Genomic DNA, 21,057 nt, shown 5'->3' with positions numbered 1-21,057 from the left:
AATAAACCCTTCCATATATGATCAAATGATTTTTGACAAGGGTGAGAGACCATTGAATGGTGAAAGGATATTCCTCGGGACGCCTGGGTGGCTCAGTCGGTTAAGCATATGCCTTCGGCTCAGGTCAGGATCCCAGGGTCCTGGGATCGAGTCCCGCATCGGGCTCCCTGCTCGGAGGGGAGCCTGCTTCTCCCTCTGCTTCTGCCTCTCTCTCTCTGTCTCTCATGAATAAATAAATAAAATCTTTAAAAAAAAAAGAAAGGACATTCCTCAACAGATGGTGTTGGGAATCTGGATATGCACCTGCAAGAAAATGAATTTAGACCTCTGCCTCATAATATATATCTATATATCTATATATATCTGTATGTATAAAAAAGGCAAAATGAATTAAAGACTTAAATATAAGAGCTAAAACTATAAAACTTATGGAGGATAACAACTTCATGGCATTAGATTTGTCAAAGGTTTCAAGAAAAAGCAACAAAAAAAATGGGTAACTTGGGCTGTGTCAAAATTAAAATCTTTGTGCATCATATGCAGCAGTTGATGAGGCAACCCACAGAATGGGAAAAAATATTTTGAAATCTATAAAAAACCATCTCCCATCATAGAGGAATTGATATCCAGTATATGTAAAGAACTCATACAACACAACATCTAAAAAAAACAACCCAATTGAAAATGGATAAAGGACTTGACTAGACATTTCTCTTGTCTTATATTTCAGTAGTAGGTAATATTAGGACCATTTATGATTAGATGGTAAGTTATGCTAGGGAAGGGGGTCTCCTATATCCACTTATTATCCAGGTAGAAACTAACGGGTAGCTTTTTTCCAAAGTATCTCACATGAACTACGTCATGTAGAAATATGTTGAAATTTCTGTCATATCTGAAATGATCTGGTATCTTTTTTTTTTATCATATCTGACATAAAAAATGTCCTGGATTGATTCAATAGCAAAATGAATATAACAGAAGAAAGAACCAGAAGTTGAAGACAGATCATTAGAAATTAATTTGCAGAACAGATTAAAACAAAAAGAAATGAATATAGCCTCAGGGTTTTGTTGGATAATATCAAAAGATCTAAAAAATATGTTCAAAAGAAGAGAAAGAGATTGGGGCAATAAAAATACTTGAAGAAATAATGGTTGGAAACTACCCAAATTAATGAATGACATAAATTTGTAGATGAAAAGTTCAGAATACCCCAGTCAGGATAAACTCAAAGAAAACCATGCCTAAACACATAGCAGTTAAACTGTGGAAAACCAAAAATAAATAATCTTGAAAGTACTTGGGGAAAAAAATGGTACATTACATACAAGGACCAGTGGTTTGAATAACTCCATATTTCTCATCAGAAACCATGCAGCCAGAAGACAATAGAACACCTTTATTTTATTGATTGATTGAGAGGGAGGGAAAGAGAGAGAGAAAGAGAGCAGGGGAGGGGCAGAGGGAGAGGGAGACAGAGAATTTTAAGCACACTTTCAGTGATCTCACAACCCTGAGATCATGATCTGAACTGAACTGAAGAGTCGGATGCCCATCTGACTGAGCCACCTAGGCACCCCTGGAACATCTTCAAAGTAATGAAAGAAAATAGAGGTGACACCTGAACAACAGAGGTTTGAATTGCTTGGGTCCACTTATACATGTATTTTTATAGTATAGTATTGTAAATGTATTTTCCCTTTATGATTATTTTTCTTATGGTTTTAATATTTTTTCTAGCTTTATTGTAAGAATACAGTATATAACACATATAACATGTAAAATATATGTTAATCAACTGTTTATCTTATCAATAGGGCTTCCAGTCAGTAGTAAGCTATTAGTAGTTAATTTGGGGGGAGGAGTCAAAAGTTATACGTGGATATTCAAATCTCTGGGTTGGTGCCCGCAAACCCTGCATTGGCCAAGGGTCTACTGTATTTGGTAAGCATAAAAGGACTAATTTTATTCTTCTTAGGTTATACTGAGAGGTTTTAAATGGATATTGATATAGTATATATTATAGCTATAATATAAAGGCTAGCAGGAAGGTGGGATTAAAAGGGCCTATATGGTTGTAAGGTTTCTACATTTTATTTGACCTGGTTCAGTATTAACACTAAGTAGACTGTGAAAGGTTTGCTGTATCTTGATTTGTCTATCTATCTAATAATCCCTAGAGGAAGAACCACTAAAAGTTAAACAAAAATATACAGCCAAAAAATCAATATAAAAATTAAAATAATATTTAAATGCTTCCAAATAAGGGGAATGACAGTGGTCAGACAAACAAAACACAGACAGTAAACAGAAAACAGGTAATAAAACTGTAGACCTGAATCTAACCACTTCAATAATTATATTAAATTTGAGTGAATCTAAAGTCAACAACTAAAAGATATTGTCAGATTAGATGAAAATATCAAGATGCAACTATATATTTTCTAGGAGAAACCCGCTTTTGTTTTTTTTAAGATTATTTGAGAGAGAGGGAGAAAGAGAGCAATAGAGAGCACTAGTTGGGGGAAGGGGCAGAGAGAGAGAGAAGCAGAGATTCCCTGCTGACCAGGGAGCCCGATGTGGTCCTTGATCCCAGGACCCTGGGATCACGATCTGAGCCCAAGGTAGTTGCTTAACTGACTAAGCCACCCAGGCGCCCCAAGGAGAAACCCACTTTTAGTATAAAGACGTACAGAGATAGATTAAAAATATAAGGATGGGAAATATATACTAGGAACACAGTAAACAAAAGGGCAGCTCCCACCCTAGCACTTTCTGTTTCTCATACAGTCCTTTTTTCCCCACAGTACTCTCTTTTACCATCTCACATACTATATTTGTTTGTTTATTGTCCCTCACCCCCTTTAGAAGGTAAGCTCTAATGGGCAGGAATTATGCACTGTTCACAGTTGTATCATCAAGGCCTGCAGTAGTCCCTGGCATGTAGTGCTCTCTCAGCAAATATTTGTTAAATGAATTTGACTATAGGCTTTTTTCTTCTGTCCTCTGTTAACATTTTTTTGAATGGCGTTCTGTAGAACAGTGGGGTAATACTCAGAGTAGGGTACCATGGGACAGGGTCTCTGACTTCAGGCAGCCCTTGAGTAACTGAGACAGTGGGCTCCAGAGAACATTTGATCCCTGTCTCCTTATTTTACAGACGAGGAAATTGAGGGAGGCGTAAAAATCATACAAAGATGTTTCAGCTGCAGTAAAACAGGTTTACAGAATACTCAAGTCAGAGCGCCTGGGTGGCTCATTCAGTTAAGCGTCTGCCTTCGGCGTAGGTTGTATTCCTGGAGTCCCGGGATCCCTGCTTCTGGCTCCCTGCTCTGGGGGGCTGGGGGGAGTCTGCTTTTCCCTCTGCCTGTACCCTTCTCCCAACTTGTGCTCTCTCTCAAATAAACAAAATCTTTAAAAAAAAGAAAAACCAAAATATTCAAATCATAATATGACAGGTAAGGAAATAGAATAGGAAAGACTAGCTTGTATTAGAGTATTTTTAAACTATCCTGTAGAAGGGTCTTATTGAGAAATTGCTAACTGGGATTATAATGCTCAACATTATAAAATGTTGTAAGATATTTGTCATAAATTTATAAAACTGATAGTTTCCATAATTTTCAGGTAGTTTCCTAGATAGTGTCTAATTCATAAAGAATCCCTTTCCAGAAAATTATAGTTTAAACTGTTTTGTAGCTATCAAAGTCTTGACTATTAATAGACATAAAGATATATTCTGGGAATGAGAGTAAAGGAAATGGAGATATAGGTAGACATACAGCTAAAATAAATAGAAATAAAACATAGCACATAGAAAATTCCAAATGAAAAGTGTGGATTAAAAAATACTAGAGGAAATTAGAATTGGATGACATGGTAGGCCAGGTATTAGGAGATGACTCTAGGAAGGGAGAGTGATTAGAATTTGGGAGGAACGTGAAAAGTAAAAAGAATTGAGTTGGGGGTGTGATATGAGTATAGGCATAGAGGAGCCAGAGAATGTTCTGGCAGTGGTAGGTCAGTTTATTTTAATAATAGCATTTGTGTAGAACAATAATGATTGATGCGCTTAAAAGGGATCTTGCAAACTGTGAGGGCATTTAATATTAAGTGAAATGGTTTGAATTCTTTTTTTTTTTTTAAGATTTTTGTTTATTTGAGAGAGAGAGCATGAACGGGGGGAGGGGTAGAGGGAGAGTGAGAAGCAGACTCCCTGCTGAGCAGGGAGCCCGATGCAGGACTCGATCCTGGGACCTTGAGATTATGACCTGGGCCGAAGGCAGACGCTTAACCAACTGAGCCACCCAGGTGCCCAGTAGTTTGGATTCCTAGGCAGTCAGGGGTGAAACTGTCAGTGATGTACATTATGGACAGGAGCAGGAGACTGTTGGAAAAGGTCCTTTATGAGGCGATAGTGATATAGTTCAGGATAGTAACAGTGAGAAAGGATTAATGTGATTGTACAGAGAAATCACAATGGGACCTAGTTATTTTGTAGATTTGAGAAGAAAGAAAGTTCTGTGGTTTCTGGTATCTGGGAAAATTGGTGGAAATAGGAAGTTCTAGCATGAATGCCATTTTATCATGAGAAGTAAGTTTGGTTTTAGACAGCAAGTTTGAGATGAGAGAGACATCTAATGATGTCCAATTATAGAAGTGGAACTGGGGTTCAGAGTTAGGGCTAGAGTTTGGGGAATTGATCCCCGTAGTGGTGAGAATTAAGTCCTGAAGGTGAATGAAATGTTAGGAGTTTCAGAGATTGTAGAATAGTGTAGCCTGAAAAGATGGTGGTGCACAGAACTTTAGTGGGCAGAGAAGAGGACTTGGTGAAGGGAACTTTGAAAAGTAGTCATTGGAGAAGTAGGGGAATCCTTGAAAAGAAAGCCAGGGGAGAAATAGCTTGTTCAAAATAACATTTATTCCACCCCTCCCACCTCCATTACAAATGCAGTATACTTTTAATATAAGAACCTGGGAAAGAACAGTATAAATATTTAAAAAGTATTTATACCCTCATTAACCAGAGAAAACTACTGTAGATATTTTGTTATAGGTCTTAAATTACTATATATTTTTTGTTTAATGTGTCTGTGTATTTGTGTATTTATATTGATATACAAGTCATTGGTTCTTTGATGCAGATAGTTGAGATAAGTAATAAGATAACTCAAAAAGGCTTGTTAATTCCATAGCTTATTTGTTGATTCTATTTTCTAAATATTTAATGTATGTAGAATTTATGTTTTATTTTCAAATGACTAATTTAAAAAAGGTTTCACCTCTAATACTCTCCTTTTATCCTTCAGATGATTGCAAAAGGGAAAAATGCATCTGAACTGTTCCCTGCTGTTGTGAAGAATGTGGCCAGTAAAAATATTGAGGTACTGTTTTTGTTTTTGTTTTTTTTTAAGATTTTATTTTATTTATTTTAGAGAGAGAGAGAGAGAGAGAGAGAGCATGCACACATGTACACTGAGCCGGTGGGGTTGGGGTTGGTAAGAGCAGAGGGGGAGGGAGAGAGGGGGAGGAGGGGAAAGAATCTTAGGCAGACTCTGTGTGGAGTGCGTAGCTGACCCCACAATCCCGAGATCATGACCCCAGCCGAAACCAGGAGTCTGATGCTCAACCGCTCAACTGGCTGAGCCACCCAAGTGCCCCTTGAGGTGCTATTTTGATTCATAATCTTCATGATTCCTTTTGTTGTAAAGAATCGTAACTTTTGAGTTACTTTGAAATGTAGCATAAGATCCTTAAGTATCACTAGATTTTTTGTTATAATTAAAATGTCCATAATCTTAAATAAACAAACAGTATTTAGATTTTTGGACAGAGAATGTGAAAAGTAAATTGAGATTAATTCACCTGGGTGAATGATGGTAACTTGTGTATTCTTAGAAACCAGTTTACTTGAAATTCTGCTCTAGGGACTTAATTTTACGATAGCACATGTCCAGTGAAACAGACCTAAGTTCATGCAGTATAAGGGCAGCGGTTGAACCCAAGTATTACCACTCCAAATGTAGTGTTCTTTTTGAGACATTTTAGCTCTGGTATACCCTGCCTCTGTACAGCAGGATGTATTGTGAGCCTTCAATTACTTGTCTCTGTGTGGGTTTGCAAGTGGTGTTTGAAACAGAAATTCAAAGAACTTTGAGGCCAAGGTAATGTTGGGTCAGATGGACTAATGACCTTTGATAGAGTACAAAAGAAAAATAAGAGCCAGTGTAGAAACCATTGAGTAAGATAAGTAGGATGAAGAGTTCAGTGAAGGGGCTAAGAGGTTGATCGTGAGCAAATGGCTTGTTTTTAAAAGAATACAAGGTAGTAAGGAAGAGGATTGAAAGACCATGTTTGTCATGCTGCTCACTGTCACCAGTGTGGTAGTGATCGTCTGGAGGATATGTTCACTCAGTAAGAAGTAGTGATACAAGCATGAGAAGGAAAATGCCAGCACACATGCTTCCTCTTTGCCCATTGCTGACAACAGTGAACATCAACTGGGGGGAATGTTCTTGGCTCTGTTATTGAGTCTGGAAAGTTTGACGGAAGGAGCAGTCTCCACTGAAGAATATTTTCAAGGACTTAGTGACATCAGGGCAGATGTTTTAAGTGGAGGTAGATGGAGTATAAGAAGTAGAAATTAAGAAAATAAGGGAGTTTTTCACATAATCAAGTATTAATATTACTATTAAAGCTGTATCTCTGTTTTATGTATTTATTTAGTAGGTGCTTGCCCTAGGGTGTACAATGCACATCTTTATCTTACTACAATATACCACTAGGATTTACAATATACATCTTTAAGTTATCACTATCTACTTTCAAGTAACATCGTAACACTTCACGTATACTTTGCAAATCTTATGACAGTGAATTTCCATTTTTCCCCTTCCCATCTTTTCGCATGGTATCGTGCATTTTACTTTTAAATATGCTAAAACTTCCCAGTCATCTTTTTTAAAAGATTATTGAAATACAGTTAATATGCCATAACTTTTAAAGTGTGCCATTCATTGATTTGTAGTATATTTACAGAACTGTGCAACCGTCACCACCATCTACTTCCTCTATATTTTTATCACCTCAAAAAGTAATCCTGCTTTGATTAGCAGTCACTCCTTATGCCCCCAGCCCTATGCAACCATTAAATCTACTTCCCATTTCTATGGATTTGCCTATTCTGGGCATTTCATATAAATGAAGTCATATAGTATGTGACATTTGTGTCTGGCTTCTTTCACTTAGAGTGCTGTTTTCCAAGTCCATTCATGTTGTAGTGTGTATCAGTACCTCATTCCTCTTTATTGCTGAATAATATTCCATTGTATGGATGTACAGAGTTTTGTATATTCATTCATCAGTGATACTTGGGTTGTTTCCACTTTTTAGCTATCATGAATAACACTAATATAAAGACTTTCTACACGTTTGTGTCTGAATCTATGTGTTCGTTTCTCTTGTATGTATACCTTGCAGTGATAATTGCTGGGTTTTATGGTTACTGTCTATTTTTTTGAGGACCTGCCAAACTCTTTTCCACAGCAGCTGCATCATTTTACATTTCTATCAACAATGTGTGTGTTATAATTTCTCCACATCCTCACTGATACTTTTTTTTCCTTTTTCTGAAAAAAAAATTACTTTCTTTTAGATTATAGCTATCCTAGAGAGTGTGAAGTGGAATCTCATTGCTGCCTTTGCAGTTTTCGATTTGCATTTCTCTAAGAGAAAACTGTTGAGCATCTGTTGGCCAGTTCTACTTCTTCTTTGGAAAAATGTCTATTCAGATCCTTTTACCATTTTGTAATTGGATTGTCTGTTTATTGTTGGAGTTCTTTATATATTCTGAATACTAGACTCTTAATTGATGTCTAATTTGCAAATATTTTCTCTCATTCTATGGGTTATCTTTTTATTTTCTTGATTGCATCCTTTGAAGCACAGACATTTTAAATTTTGATGAATTCCAATTCATCTATTTTTTCTTTGTTTGCTTATGCTTTAGGTGTCATATTTAAGAAATGGATGCGTAATCCAAAGTCATGAAGATTCATGCTTGTCTTTTTCCTAAGAGTTTTGTAGATTCAGCTTATATATAGTACTATGATCCATTTTGAGTTAATCTGGTTGCTTAATCCAAGGACCCAAAGATTTATACCTGTCTTTTTCCTAAGAGTTTTGTAGATTCAGCTTTTATATATTGGGCTGTGATCCACCTTAAGTTGCCATGGAACTACTGATCTGTTTTCTATCATATAGTTTTGTCATTTTTAGAATTTCTTATCTTTTAAACCGTACAGTTTGTTATCTCTTCATTTGACTCCTTTTACTTAGGAATCGGAGATTCGTCTATGCTATTTCATGTATTCACATTTTGTTCCTTTTTTGCTGAAATCTGTGATTTCACAATTTTTAAATTTACCTGTTGAAATACACTTGAATAAAATGCTGTATGTGGTCATGTATTTTAATTTTCAATTTTTTAAAAAATTTTTTCTCTTCTAAATACCTAGGGATAGATCAGTTGCATTGTCTGGAAAATGTATATTTAATTTTTAGAAAATGGGGCACCTGGGGGGCACCTGGGTGGCTCAGATGGTTAAGTGTCTGCCTCTGCTCAGGTCATGACGCCAGGGTCCCGGGATCGAGCCCCGCATCGGGCTCCCTGCTCCGCGGGGTGTCTGCTTCTCCCCCTCCTTCCTGCTCGAGCTCTCTCTCACTATCTCTGTCTCTCTCAAATAAGTAAATAAAATATTTAAAAAAAAATTTTTTTAGAAAATAGTGTATAGAGTTTTCCAGAGTGGCTCTACCATTTACATTCCTGCCAGCAATTACATGGGAGTTACAGTTGGTTCACATCCCTTCCAACACTTGATCTTATTGGACTCTTTTAACATTAGCCACTTTGGTAGGTGTATAATGGTATTTCCTTGTGCCTTTATTTGCATTTTTTTATATTTAGTGATGTTGAGCATCTTTTCATGATTTATTGGTTGGTCATCTCTCTTCTAAACTGTTCAAATCTTTAGCCTGTTTTTAAATTTTTTTTCTTACTACTAAAGTGTAAAAAAATTCTGATACCAATCTTCTGTTAGAAGATGGTTATTTACTGTTATTTATTTTCTCTTGGTCTGTGGCTTGCCTTTTGGTTTTCTTAATATCTTTTAAAAAACAAACATTTGATTTTGATAATGTCCATTTTATCTGTTTTCTTTTCAGTCATACTTACTGATTTTTTTTGTGACCTGTTTAAGAAATCTTTGCCTAATCTAATGTCAAAGATTTTTCCTGGTTTGTTTTAAAAGTTTAATAGTTTTAGCTATTATATTTAGGTCTGTGATCCATGTCATAGGTTTATGATCCACAGGTTCTGTAGTTCACTGGGAGGATTTACTTATAAGACTCAAGTTATAGCCGTGGCTATATGATTTATTACAGTGAAAGACACAACAAAAGCAGGCCCTGAAACAGGTGTGTGGGGAGAGGTCCAGAGGAAATTAGAAGCAAGCTTCCAGGTATCCTGGCCCACTGATTTTCCCAGTCACAATTCCTCCAGCATCAGTTGTGACAAAAAGTGCCAAGTGTTGTCCACTAGGAAAGTTCATTAGTGACTCAGTGCCCAAGTCTTTCACTGGGGGGCTGTTCATGTAGGCATTACCTGCCCAGCAAGTACCAAAATTCCAGACTCCCTGAAAGAAAGCGCATGTTGAGCATAAACCATATTGTTGGTATGTAAACCACCCATCTCAGTTAGGGAATGTGGGAATACCCCTGAGATTCAAGTTCCCAGAAGCCATTAGGGCCAACTTTGTAAGCAGACTTTCTAAAGATAGCAGTCTCTGGCCTGCTGTATTAACTCTTTACTGTGCAATCCATTTTAAATTAGATTTTGTGTGTGATGTGAGGTAAGGTTTGAGATTTCGAGATACATATTTTTTTCCCGATATTCAGTTCTAGTATCATTTTTAAAGAAGACTGTATCTTTTCCCCCTTGAATTACCTTGCCGTGTCTTGTCAAAAATTATTGATCATATAAGTGCAGGTATGTTTCTGGATTCTATTCTGTTGCATTGATCTGTTTGCCTTACCACACTGCACTGTTTACTATAGTCTTCTTTGTTGTTGTTGTTTACTGTACTCTTGAAGTCAGGTAGTATAAGCCCTCCAGTCTTGTTCTGTTTTTAACCTTATTTTGGCTAATCTGGGTCCTCTGTCTTTTTATGTAAGTGTTAAAATTAGCCTGTCAATTTCTTCAAAAGCCTGTTAGAATTGATTTTGTTTGCGTTGAATTTATAGATCAATTGCCATCTTTACCATATTAAGCCTTCCAATCCTTGATTGTGGTCTTCTTTAATTACCTTTTGCAGTGTCTTGTAGTTTTTGGTATACAAGTTTTGCACATGCTTTAAATTTAGCTTTTAGTAGTTTTGAATGCTATTTTATTTTTTATTTTTTTAAAGATTTTATTTTGAGAGAGAGAGAGAGAGCGTGAGCACAAGCAGGGGCAGCGGCAGAGGGAGAGGGAGAAGCAGGCTCCCCACTGAGCAGGGAGCCCGACACCAGCCTCATCCCAGGACTCTGGGATCATGACCTGAGCCAAAGGCAGACACCTAACGGACTGAGCCACCCAGATGCCCCTTGAATGCTATTTTAAACAACGTTGTCTTTATAGTTTCACTTCCCAATTGGCTATTGCTAGTATACAGAATTGATTTTTGTATATTGATCTTGTGTCCTTGTTAAATTCAGTTAGTTCTGATAGCTATTTTATAGATTTCTTTGGCTTTGTTACATAAATGATTGTATCATGTGCAATTATAATTTTACTTTTCTTTTTTTCTTGTCATATTATACTAAGTCCAATTTACATTACAGTGTTGAATAGAAGTGATGAGGATGGTTATCCTTGCCTTGTTTCTCATTTAGAAAGCACTGAGCCTTTTACCATTGATTATGATATCAACTATAGGATTTTTGCAGCTATCTCTAATCATGTTGAAGAGTTCTTTCTATCCCTAGTTTGCTGAAAGTTTTTATAGTGAATGAGTTTTGAATTTTTTCAAGTGCTTTTTCAGTAACCATTGAAATTATATGATTTTTCTCTATTCTCTTGATAAAGTAAATGACTGGGATTGATTTTCACTTATTAAATCTTTTTATTCATGGGGTAAATTCCTCATGGTCATGGTGTATTAAACCTTTGTCAATATTGTTAGAATTGATTTGGTAACTAACTTTTTCTTAAGGAGTTTCCCATCTATATGTTATTGAAGGATTTTTTTTTTCTTTTTACTTGCAGTGGCTTTTGTTTTGGTATCAGGGTAATCAGGTTAATACTAGCTTTATAAAATGAGTTGGGATGTGTTTCTCCTTTGTTGTTTTAAAGAGTATGTGTGGAGTAATTTCATCTTATATGGTATTATTTTATCCTTACTGTGAAGTCATCTGGGCTTTGAGTTTATTTTATGGGAAGGTTTTAAATTCTGAATGCAAGTTGTTTTTGGGCATAGACCTCTTTGGGAAATAATTAACTCAGCAAGCGTGGGTTCTCAAACCCAGTATATTCACAAGAAAGATCTGTTTTCATGACTGTCCCTTGTCTGTCTTGTGCAGACTGAGCTATTGGACTGTTCTCTCTGATAAAAGTGTTTTATGTATCTGTTGTCTTGAGTCATGGTGTACTAGTTTGTCCAGATAGTGTATACTAAAACTGTAATTTATGGTAAACACCTTACTTTTTCTTTTCCTGTTCTGGAGCTAGTCACTGATCTCATATGTAGTGATGACAGTGTGTATAGTTGTACATTACCTACATGACTGAACCCAGTAAATGCTTTGGACAGTCTCTTTCTCAGTTAGGTTTCCCTGGTTGGCAGTACTTCGTACATGTCATCACACCACTATTACTGAAGGAATTAAGCAGATCTTAACGGTGATTCTACTGGTGGGAGGACTCTTGGAAGCTTGTGCCTGGTTTCCTCTGGACTTCACTCATGTACCTTTTCCTTTTACTAATTTTACTTTGTATCCTTTTGCTGTAATGAACCATAACCCTAAGTGTAACAACTTTTTGAGTCCTGTAAATCCTTCTAGCCAATCACCCAGCCTGAAGATGGTCTTGGTGGACCCCCAACACAGGGCTATTTAGATTTTCTATTTCTTCTGGAATCTGTGTTGGTAATTTGTCATTCACGAATTTATCCACTTCATCCAGTCTCAGTTTATTAACATAAAGTTGTTAATAATATTCCCTTAGTATTTTTTTAGTGTCTTTGCCTTCTGCAGTGATATTTTCTCTTTCATTCCTCTAACAGGTAGTTCTTGTCTTTTCTCTTTTTCTCTTGATCAATTTAGAGCCTTATCAATTGTATTGACCTTTTGAAAAATAGCTTTTGGTTTTATCAGTTTACTTTTTTCTGTTTTCTATGTCATGGATTTTTTTTTTATTACTGACTTTTTTACTTATCTTTCATATTTTAGACTTGTACATAACTTGGGGTTCTTTTTTTAATATCTTGAGTTGGGAACTGAGACCAAATCTTTTTCATTATTATAAACCTTTAACGCTATGTGTTTTCTTCTAAACATTACTTAACTTGCATTTTCCAAATTTAATTTATGTATTTTCATTGTTGTTTAGTTAATATTTTTTATTTACTTTATGATTTCTATTTTGACTCATGGATTATTTAAAAGTATGTTGTTTAATTTCCTGATATTGGGGGTGGGAGGATTATCTTAATGATCTTAACATTGATTGCTTTGTAACATAATCCCACTTTAGTCTTAAAACATACCTAGTATTATTTCATTCTTAAACTTTATGAGAACTTGTTTATAGAACATCAGAGTTTATTTTGGTGTGCATGCCATGTGCAGTTAAAGAGAATGTGTATTCTGCTATTGTTGGATGTATATTCTGTAAGTGTTATTTAAATAAATGTGGTTGATAGTGTTGTTTATTTATATTTTTAAAAGTGTTTTTACTGTCCTCTTGTCTAGTTGTTCCACTGATTGCTAGGAGAGGGATTTTGAATCTCCCAACCATGATTCTGAAATTGTTCATTTCTCCCTTTAATTTAGTCATTTTTTAGCATATATTTTAAAGCACTCCCATCAGGCATCACTCTTTTTTTTTTTTTTAAAGATTTTATTTATTTGACAGAGAGACAGGAGAGAGGGAACACAAGCAGGGGGAGTGGGAGAGGGAGAAGCAGGCTTCCCGCGGAGCAGGGAGCCTGACGTGGGGTACGATCCAAGGACCCTGGGACCATGACCTGAGCTGAAGGGAGACGTTTAACGACTGAGGCACCCACGCGCCCCCGGGCATCACTCTTTTTGTGTCTTCCTGATGAATTGACCTTTTTATCCTAAAATAAGTCCTTCTTTATCTCTGGTAAAACTTTTTGTCTTAAAGTCTATTTGATTTGTTACTAATATTGCCACTCCAGCCTTCTCATCTCTTTGTGTGGTGTATCTTTTTTTCATCTGTTTACTCTCAGCCTATATATGTCTTTGTATCTAATGTGCATCTCTTATTGATAGCATGTGGCTCCAACTTTTCCCCATCCATTCCATCAAACTGTGCCTTTGAATTGGATTGTTTATTCTTTAAACACTTAATGTCATTATTGATGTGTTCAGATTTGAGTGTACTGTTATACTGTTTATTGTCTGCTCCTTTTGTTTCTTTTTTTCCTTTCCTCCCCTTGTTTTGGAGGAAATCCCATTTTAAATCTTCTTGTTTTTATTTATTTATTTATTTATTTTTAAAGGTTTTATTTATTTATTTGATATAGAGAGAGAGCACGAGAGAGGGGACACAAGCCGGGGAGTGGGAGAGGGAGCAGCAGACTCCCCGCTGAGCAGGGATCCCGATGCGGGGCTTGATCCCAGGACCCTGGGATCCTGACCTGAGCCGAAGGCAGATGCTTAAACGACTGAGCCACCCAGGCGCCCCACTTGTTTTTATTTTATTTCATGTCTTGAAATTTTCTCCTTAACATAGTCATATTTTTGTCTACCTTCTTGGGCATGTGGAGCATATTTATAATAGTTATTGTAAAGTCCTTTTTCTTTTTAAAGATTTTATTTTTAAGTAAACTCTTTTCCCAATGTGGGGCTCAAACTCATGACTCCAAAATCAAGAGTCACATGTTCTCCTGACTGAGCCAGCCAGGCACCCCTCTGCTATTTCTATCATTTCTGTCATTTTGAGTCTTTCTATAGATTGATTTTTCTCTGGTTATGATTCATATTTTCCTAATTTTTAAATATCTTTAGTAAAGTTTAATTAGATGCTGAACAATATGAAATTTATGTTGTTATTTGCTGGATCTTGTATTCCTTTAAATTGTGTTGGGTTTTTTTGTGGTGCACAGTTATATGGAATCATTTGATTTTGCAAAGCATGCATTTAAGCTTAACTAGGGAGTACAGAAATATTTTTAGTCTAGATTAATTTAATCCCACTCCTAAGGTGATGTTCTTCTTAGGATTCTACTCAAAAACCCATGTATTTATCAGACATTTTCTCTCTGGCTGGTAGGAACATGAATTATTTCTAGCTCTTTGTGATCTTTGAGATCTGTTCTGCCTGCCTTTTTCCAGTGTTTGTTTTTGGTGTTCTGTGTTCTTCTGTTTTTGTTTTGGTTTTTTTGGATGGCCTCAGGTAGTTTCAGCTCACTCTTGTGCATGTCAGTGCTTAGTCTAAGACTTGGTGGTTGTCCTCTGCAGTGTGTGTGCTCTCTCTCTCCCTCTCACTATCTCTGTGAAATTTCCTCCTGTTTGTTTTTCTGCTTTGCAAATTCTAGCAGCGTTGGCCTTAGAACTTTGATCTCTCTCTCAGCACGGTGAGTCTTCTGGATTCTGCTTGAGTTGCCCCTGGTGTGCTGGTGGATATACTATACTACCCTCTGTAGTGGCACTCGCTTTGACTTTTCCCTCTGAGGATTCACAGTACTGGGCTGCTTGTTGTCCAACATAAGAAAACTCTTTTTCCCTGATCTTCTATTTGGTTAAGGTAGGAGAGTAAATCGGGTCTCTCAGTTATTATTAAATTATAGCTTCATATAAAAATCTTCCTAAAGCCTTAAAAATATATGGAATGTTATTGATCAAATGAAACATTAGTCTCAGTTTTCCCTACTTTGTATGTGGAGTTGTCAATTTATAACTGTGGTGATATGAAAATTCACATCATCTTTTCCAATTTCTACATCAGACTTCTATAGCAGTGTCTTATACTGCTTTATGGCCAGAATATATTGAGTGAGCCATATATCTTTAGCAATTTTATAGTCAATGCTTAAGTATTTTTGGTTTTAGAAACAAAGCATTTTTTTTTTTAATGAAAAGATTGGGTAGGTACAGAAAAAATAAGAGTGAATAAAACACTCTTAACGATGGTCGAGTTTTTTGTTTAAGTAGAACAATAAGATCAGTGATTCAGTTGTTATATAATACAAATACAAGATTGATGTAAAGTAGACTCTTAGCTATTATTTTAACACTATGACAGTGGATTGGGTGTTACTATGTCTCTAATATAAAGTAAATTAGTAGTTTAAATGGTTTTTCCCCATATAAAGTAAGTTTAAATAATTTTGAATTTATGTATTCAAAATCTGGAAAAGTAAAAGTAGGAGTATATTTTATACAATTTCTAGAGTACACATTTCCACATATATAAAAAGAAATATTTTCCTGTCACCATTTAAACTTTATTAGAATAATTTATAAGATCTTAAAAATAAGTACTTTAAACCCATTTTTAGATACCTTTTAAAAGATGTTATTTATTTATTTATTTGACAGAGACCCTGCGAGAGAGGGAACACAAGCAGGGGGAGTGGGAGAGGGAGAAGCAGGCTTCCAGCAGAGCTGGGATCCCGATGGGGAGCTCAGTCCCAGGACCCCGGGATCATGACCTGAGCCGAAGGCAGACGCTTAACGACTGAGCCACCCAGGCGTCCCCCATTTTTAGATACTTTATAAAGTATACTCCATTTTTTTTTTAGATAATGCATACATTATATATTTTGGATAGGTGAATTTTGCTACCAAAATGATGGGCCATCATAAACTCAGTTTGACTAACTTGGGTAAATTAAAATCAAAACACTTAATTCATTTAATATTGGACTTAAATAGAGTATTCGTGGGAGCAATGATTGCTAACATTTAAAAGATGCTGTGTGTGCTAGGTTGTTAGTACCTTTACATATATCCTCATTTTATCTTCACAAATAACCCTGTCAGATTGATACTCTATCATACTTTCCCAGATTTTATGTATGAGGGCAAGACAACAGAGGTTAAATTATCTGACCAGGGTCATACAGTATGTTTCAGAGTCAGAATCCAAAGCCAGGTGGCTTGGCTTCAGAACCCATCTTAGACCATTCCCCTTTTAAAGCCATCCTTCCTGTTTGGTGCTTCCTTCCTCCTCCTTCTGCCTTAGTGACTTTGGCCCCAAATCAACATCTGGTATTAGCTATCCTTTGGGAGGTATCTGGCATTGGTATAAATTTCTTTTATGTTTTAGAGATTGGTAGAAATGAGCAAGTCCTTAGAAATTGGTAGTGAATTAACTAGTTTCCCTTGGACTTCTAGTCTTCTTGTAAGCAGAAAATTCTGTATTATTTATTGTTCATCCAGAGCTGTTTGTACTGTTCATTAGTTATAGTAAAACTTCCCTATTTGTTCATCTTTTCCCTTTACACTCGGATTCTCTTATACTGCCTAGTGTTCTGCAACAAAAACGTCACTATAAACATAATTATTGGTCTATTTGTTGAATTTCTTTTGTTCTTGAAATACCTTGTTTTTGAAATATGCTTGATCCTCTAATGTGAGAAAACTGACATGAGCTTCTTAAAATTTATGTTTAGAGAATTGATTGATGTTTCATTGCTATCAACTGCAAAATTTCATTTTTATTAGTACATGCTGCCTTAGACACACAGTTAAGCTGTGCATCATCTTCCATTTGATGTCAAATGATACCAAAAGTTACCTAGTAAGCAATCAGTGGTTATAGTACAAAAATAATCAAAGGTTTAGTCAATAACTCATGAAGTTTGATGTACTCGTATTGATAAACTAATTAAACAGATCTGCCTGTGTTCTTCCAGCCTACTGGGGCTCTGCTATGATTAGCTTTACAGCAAGGAGTGTTGTAACATTGAATGAAGGTAACTGATCAGAGAATGGTGTAGTCACGGAGCTTTAAGTACTCCTATTTCTGGTCACAGAATGGTTTCAGGGAAACTAGGCTTTCTCTGCACACCTGCAGCCAGTCAGTGCATAGGCCTCTTGTGGTCAATATTGATTGATTCTTATAACAGAACTAGGACAAATTTGGTGTTTTGCAACGTTCTGTGATTTAATATTGTTATGCTTTTTGCTATAAGAGTCACAAAAATCCTTCTCCAATAGTGAGTAATTACAGCAGTGCCTGCTAGCTCAGCTGTGGTTCTGAATGTTTCAGTGTTGCCAATATAAACCCCTGGATATATTCTGGAGTTCATAATGTAGCTTTAAAAGTTGGCTGTACAGTTACTTGATAAATAAAGGTGTTGCTGAGAAATAAATCGCAGGAGGATGACGGGATGGGTGGACTCTAATCCATTTTCTTTCAAAACTTTCCAGAGAACTGTAGACTGGATCTGAATATAATTAGTAAGAAGAAAGAATACTTTAAATGATTAATTTTTTTTTTTAGCCTACAAGTTAAAGACTTTGGAGGCAATCTTTGTAATACCTATCATCTCTTCATAATATGTTGGTGTTTCTCTAGGCATCTATTTGGTGAATTATAACCATTGCGGTAAGTTAGATTCCTGATGTAGCAATCTAATGGGAAATGTCTTAATAAATTTTTTCAGTATACCACTGGGCTGTGATGTTTCATTCAGCTAATTATTGAACTCTTACTATATACCAGGCATGTGATATAGGTCCTGAGAATATACAGATGAATAAGGAATGGTTCCTTTTTTTTTTTTTTTAAAGATTTTATTTATTTATTTGAGAGAGAGAGAATGAGAGATAGAGAGCACGAGAGGGAAGAGGGTCAGAGGGAGAAGCAGACTCCCTGCTGAGTAGGGAGCCCGATGTGGGACTCGATCCCGGGACTCCAGGATCATGACCTGAGCCGAAGGCAGTCGCTTAACAAACTGAGCCACCCAGGCGCCCCTAAGGAATGGTTCCTATATTTAAGTAACCTCTTATTCATTCTAAGGTGGATTTCAGAAATATCTTATTTAAAAATGCATCTGTGTTTTGTTTTGATTTATTGGAAATGCTATAAATCAGTCAACTAGCAAGTGTTGGTGGGGAAAGCTATCAGTACTTCAGACAATTAGATACATGCTTCTTAAACTGTAATTAAAAACTTTATATTTCCATTTAAATATAATCTAAAACATTGGGAATAATTTGGATCATGTGGTTGCCATCTTATATAGTAGTATCACATAATTATGGAACCTACTTGTATTCTTCCAAGTGAACATTGAAAGGGTTTGTGGACTTTCGGTGGCCTAAGTGGGTCGATATCATCTGTAGATATGTGATGACTTGGGTGAGACTGCTGTTGACTGATTGGCACTCTGAGGTGTGTGTGTGTGTGTTTTGTTTTGTTTTTTGGAGTGAGTTTGTTCCTGATAGACTGATGTTTCAAAGTGAAGGACTGTCATAGATTGGTTGATTGGCAAAAGCTTGTTCATTTAGCTTGAGTTTTTGTTGACCTATTGGAGAGGTTTAAAACAGTTTTAGTGGCTCTATCTTATCAATGCTACAGAAATAGCTGTCTTTGTGGAAACGTAGGAACTTAAAAATGTTTTCAGTTTGAGATTTTGTTTTAATCATAAAGAAGTTTCAAATACTTTTATAATGAGAGAAAGTACTATTATTTTATAGTAGAGGACATTTGGAAAGATGAGATTCACCCCAAAGTAAAAATATCTTTATTGTTTTATCTGAACAGAAAATTAATATTCATTGTAAAAAAATTAAATAATAAAGATGTAAAGAGTGAAGGTCACTGGTTAATACTACCTCAGATTTGGTCACTGTTAACATTTTACTATATAGATTTCTTAGGCTTAATTTTGAATCCTAGTTCTTCCTTTAGTACATGTGCTGTCTTGGTCAAGTTACTGAACCTCTCTGTGCTTCAGTTTCTTCATGTGTAAAATAGGAGTAATAGTACCTGTTCATTGAATTGTGAATTGAAAATGAATTAATTTACCCACCTTGCCTGCACCTGCCCCAAGCCAGCGGTTCTCCACTCCCCCGCATCCAGTGAGACACACAGTGTACCGACGCCGACCGAGCAGACACAGGCAGAGCGATGGTGGCCAGGCTCGGACTGGGGTTGCTGCTTCTGGCGCTGCTCCTACCCGCACAGATTTATTCAAATCAAACAGCTGTTGTAACATTTTCAAGTAACTTCTCCTCCCATAGTACCTCGACTGCCCCAAATCCAGCTAATGCCACCACCACACCAACTGGCGGTGCTCTGCAGTCAACAGCCAGTCTCTTCGTGATCTTGTTCTCCCTTCTACATCTCTACTGTTAAAAGACTCGGGCCAAGAAACATCTATACTTCCCCATCTTCTAAACCCAATCCCAGTGCCGTCTAGACATCCAGTGTGACAAGGAAAAAAAACAGGTCTTCATTGAATCTGCTAATTCCACACCTTATTTTATTGACAGAAAATGTTGAGGATCCCAAATTTGATTGGTTTGAAGAACATGTGAAGGGTTTGACTAGATGATGAATGTCTATTAAATCTACTGGAGTTTCATGTACAAGATGAAGCGACAACATCCAAGATTAGTCAACAGATCATTTCTTTAAATGTGGCTTAAAAGTATGGACATGTAAAATTTCACCTTGAAAATGAGAATAGATTTTATCTTACCTTGATATAAAAGATGGGATGTGAACAGATTCAGTTTTCATTTGGTTCATTAAATCTTTAAGGCCATAAAACAGTTAATGCAAAAAGCTTCCATGATTCTATTTATATGTACATTAGAAGGAACTTCCAGGTGTTACTGTAAATCCTCAATGCATTGTTTCAGCAGTACTAACTTAATGCCTGTATACTCTAGATGAAAGTTTCATCTTGTTAAGCTATCACTGTTTCTTGGGAACTGAACTCTTTCCTCTGAGGCTTTGGATTTGACATTGCATTTGATTTTTTTATATAGTAATTGACATATGCCAGGGCAATGATGGGTTGGAATCTACCCCCGATTGAAGCATAATGAGTAAATTTTGCTTATATACCGATCACTTATTCCTATTCAACAAGCGTGCCACATTCATTTAGCTAAACTGATTCCAAAGAGTAGAAGAACATTGACCTCAGCTAATTTCAAAATGCTTTTTATTTCTGCATATGTTGAATACTTTTTATAATTTAAAAAAATCTGTTTTGAAGGTAAAATTGACAAATCTTGAAATTAAAAAGGCAAAATATGTGCAGGAGTCAAAATTGTAAATCAGGTATTTGGGAAGTGAAGACTGGAAGCTTACATTAAATTCAGAAAAACTTTTAAACTCTTTCTGTAAATACCTTTTTTTTTTTTTTTTTTTTGACTCTGAATCAGAATAGCCACATTTGGAACACTTTCTGTTAGTCAGTATTTTCAGATAGTTAGAACCTGGTCCTAAGCCTAAAGTGGGCTTGATTCTGGGAAGTAAATCTTTTTACAACTGCCTCGATGCACAGAAAGCTTTATGAAAATAGATACTCTGAGGTGTTTTGTTCGCATGGTCACACACTGATTCTTAGATATTCCAGTATCTAATATGGCCACAGTAGTCTTGATAACCAAAGTCATTTTTTCCCATCTTTAGGAACCTACACCAGAACAACCACATCCAACAGATCTCAAGCAAAATGGAATGAACATTCCATTTTGTTTCATACCTGAATGTATATCTATTTTGGATTATATTTTGGATTATATGTTTGTGTATTTATGCTTTGATTTATAGTAACTTTTCATGTTATGGAATTGATTTGCATTGAA

The 21,057-nt window shown here is 36.1% G+C and overlaps 1 protein-coding gene across 3 annotated transcripts in view; it reads left to right on the top strand.

Annotated features, from left to right (window-relative positions):
* The window catches only part of AP3B1 (adaptor related protein complex 3 subunit beta 1), a 259,999-nt gene that overhangs the window by 49,240 nt on the left and 189,702 nt on the right, over positions 1–21,057 (top strand). For all 3 annotated transcript variants that reach the window (XM_027606180.2, XM_027606181.2, XM_027606183.2), the window contains exon 3: positions 5,313–5,387. In XM_027606180.2, coding sequence (XP_027461981.2) covers positions 5,313–5,387 — 75 coding nt within the window. The remainder of the gene's footprint in view (positions 1–5,312; positions 5,388–21,057) is intronic.

The sequence above is a fragment of the Zalophus californianus genome, chromosome 5 (genome assembly GCF_009762305.2).
Source record: "Zalophus californianus isolate mZalCal1 chromosome 5, mZalCal1.pri.v2, whole genome shotgun sequence".
Classification (NCBI taxonomy): Eukaryota; Metazoa; Chordata; class Mammalia; order Carnivora; family Otariidae; genus Zalophus; species Zalophus californianus.
Note: the sequence above shows the minus strand (reverse complement) of the source record. Positions and strands in the feature narration are given on the sequence as shown.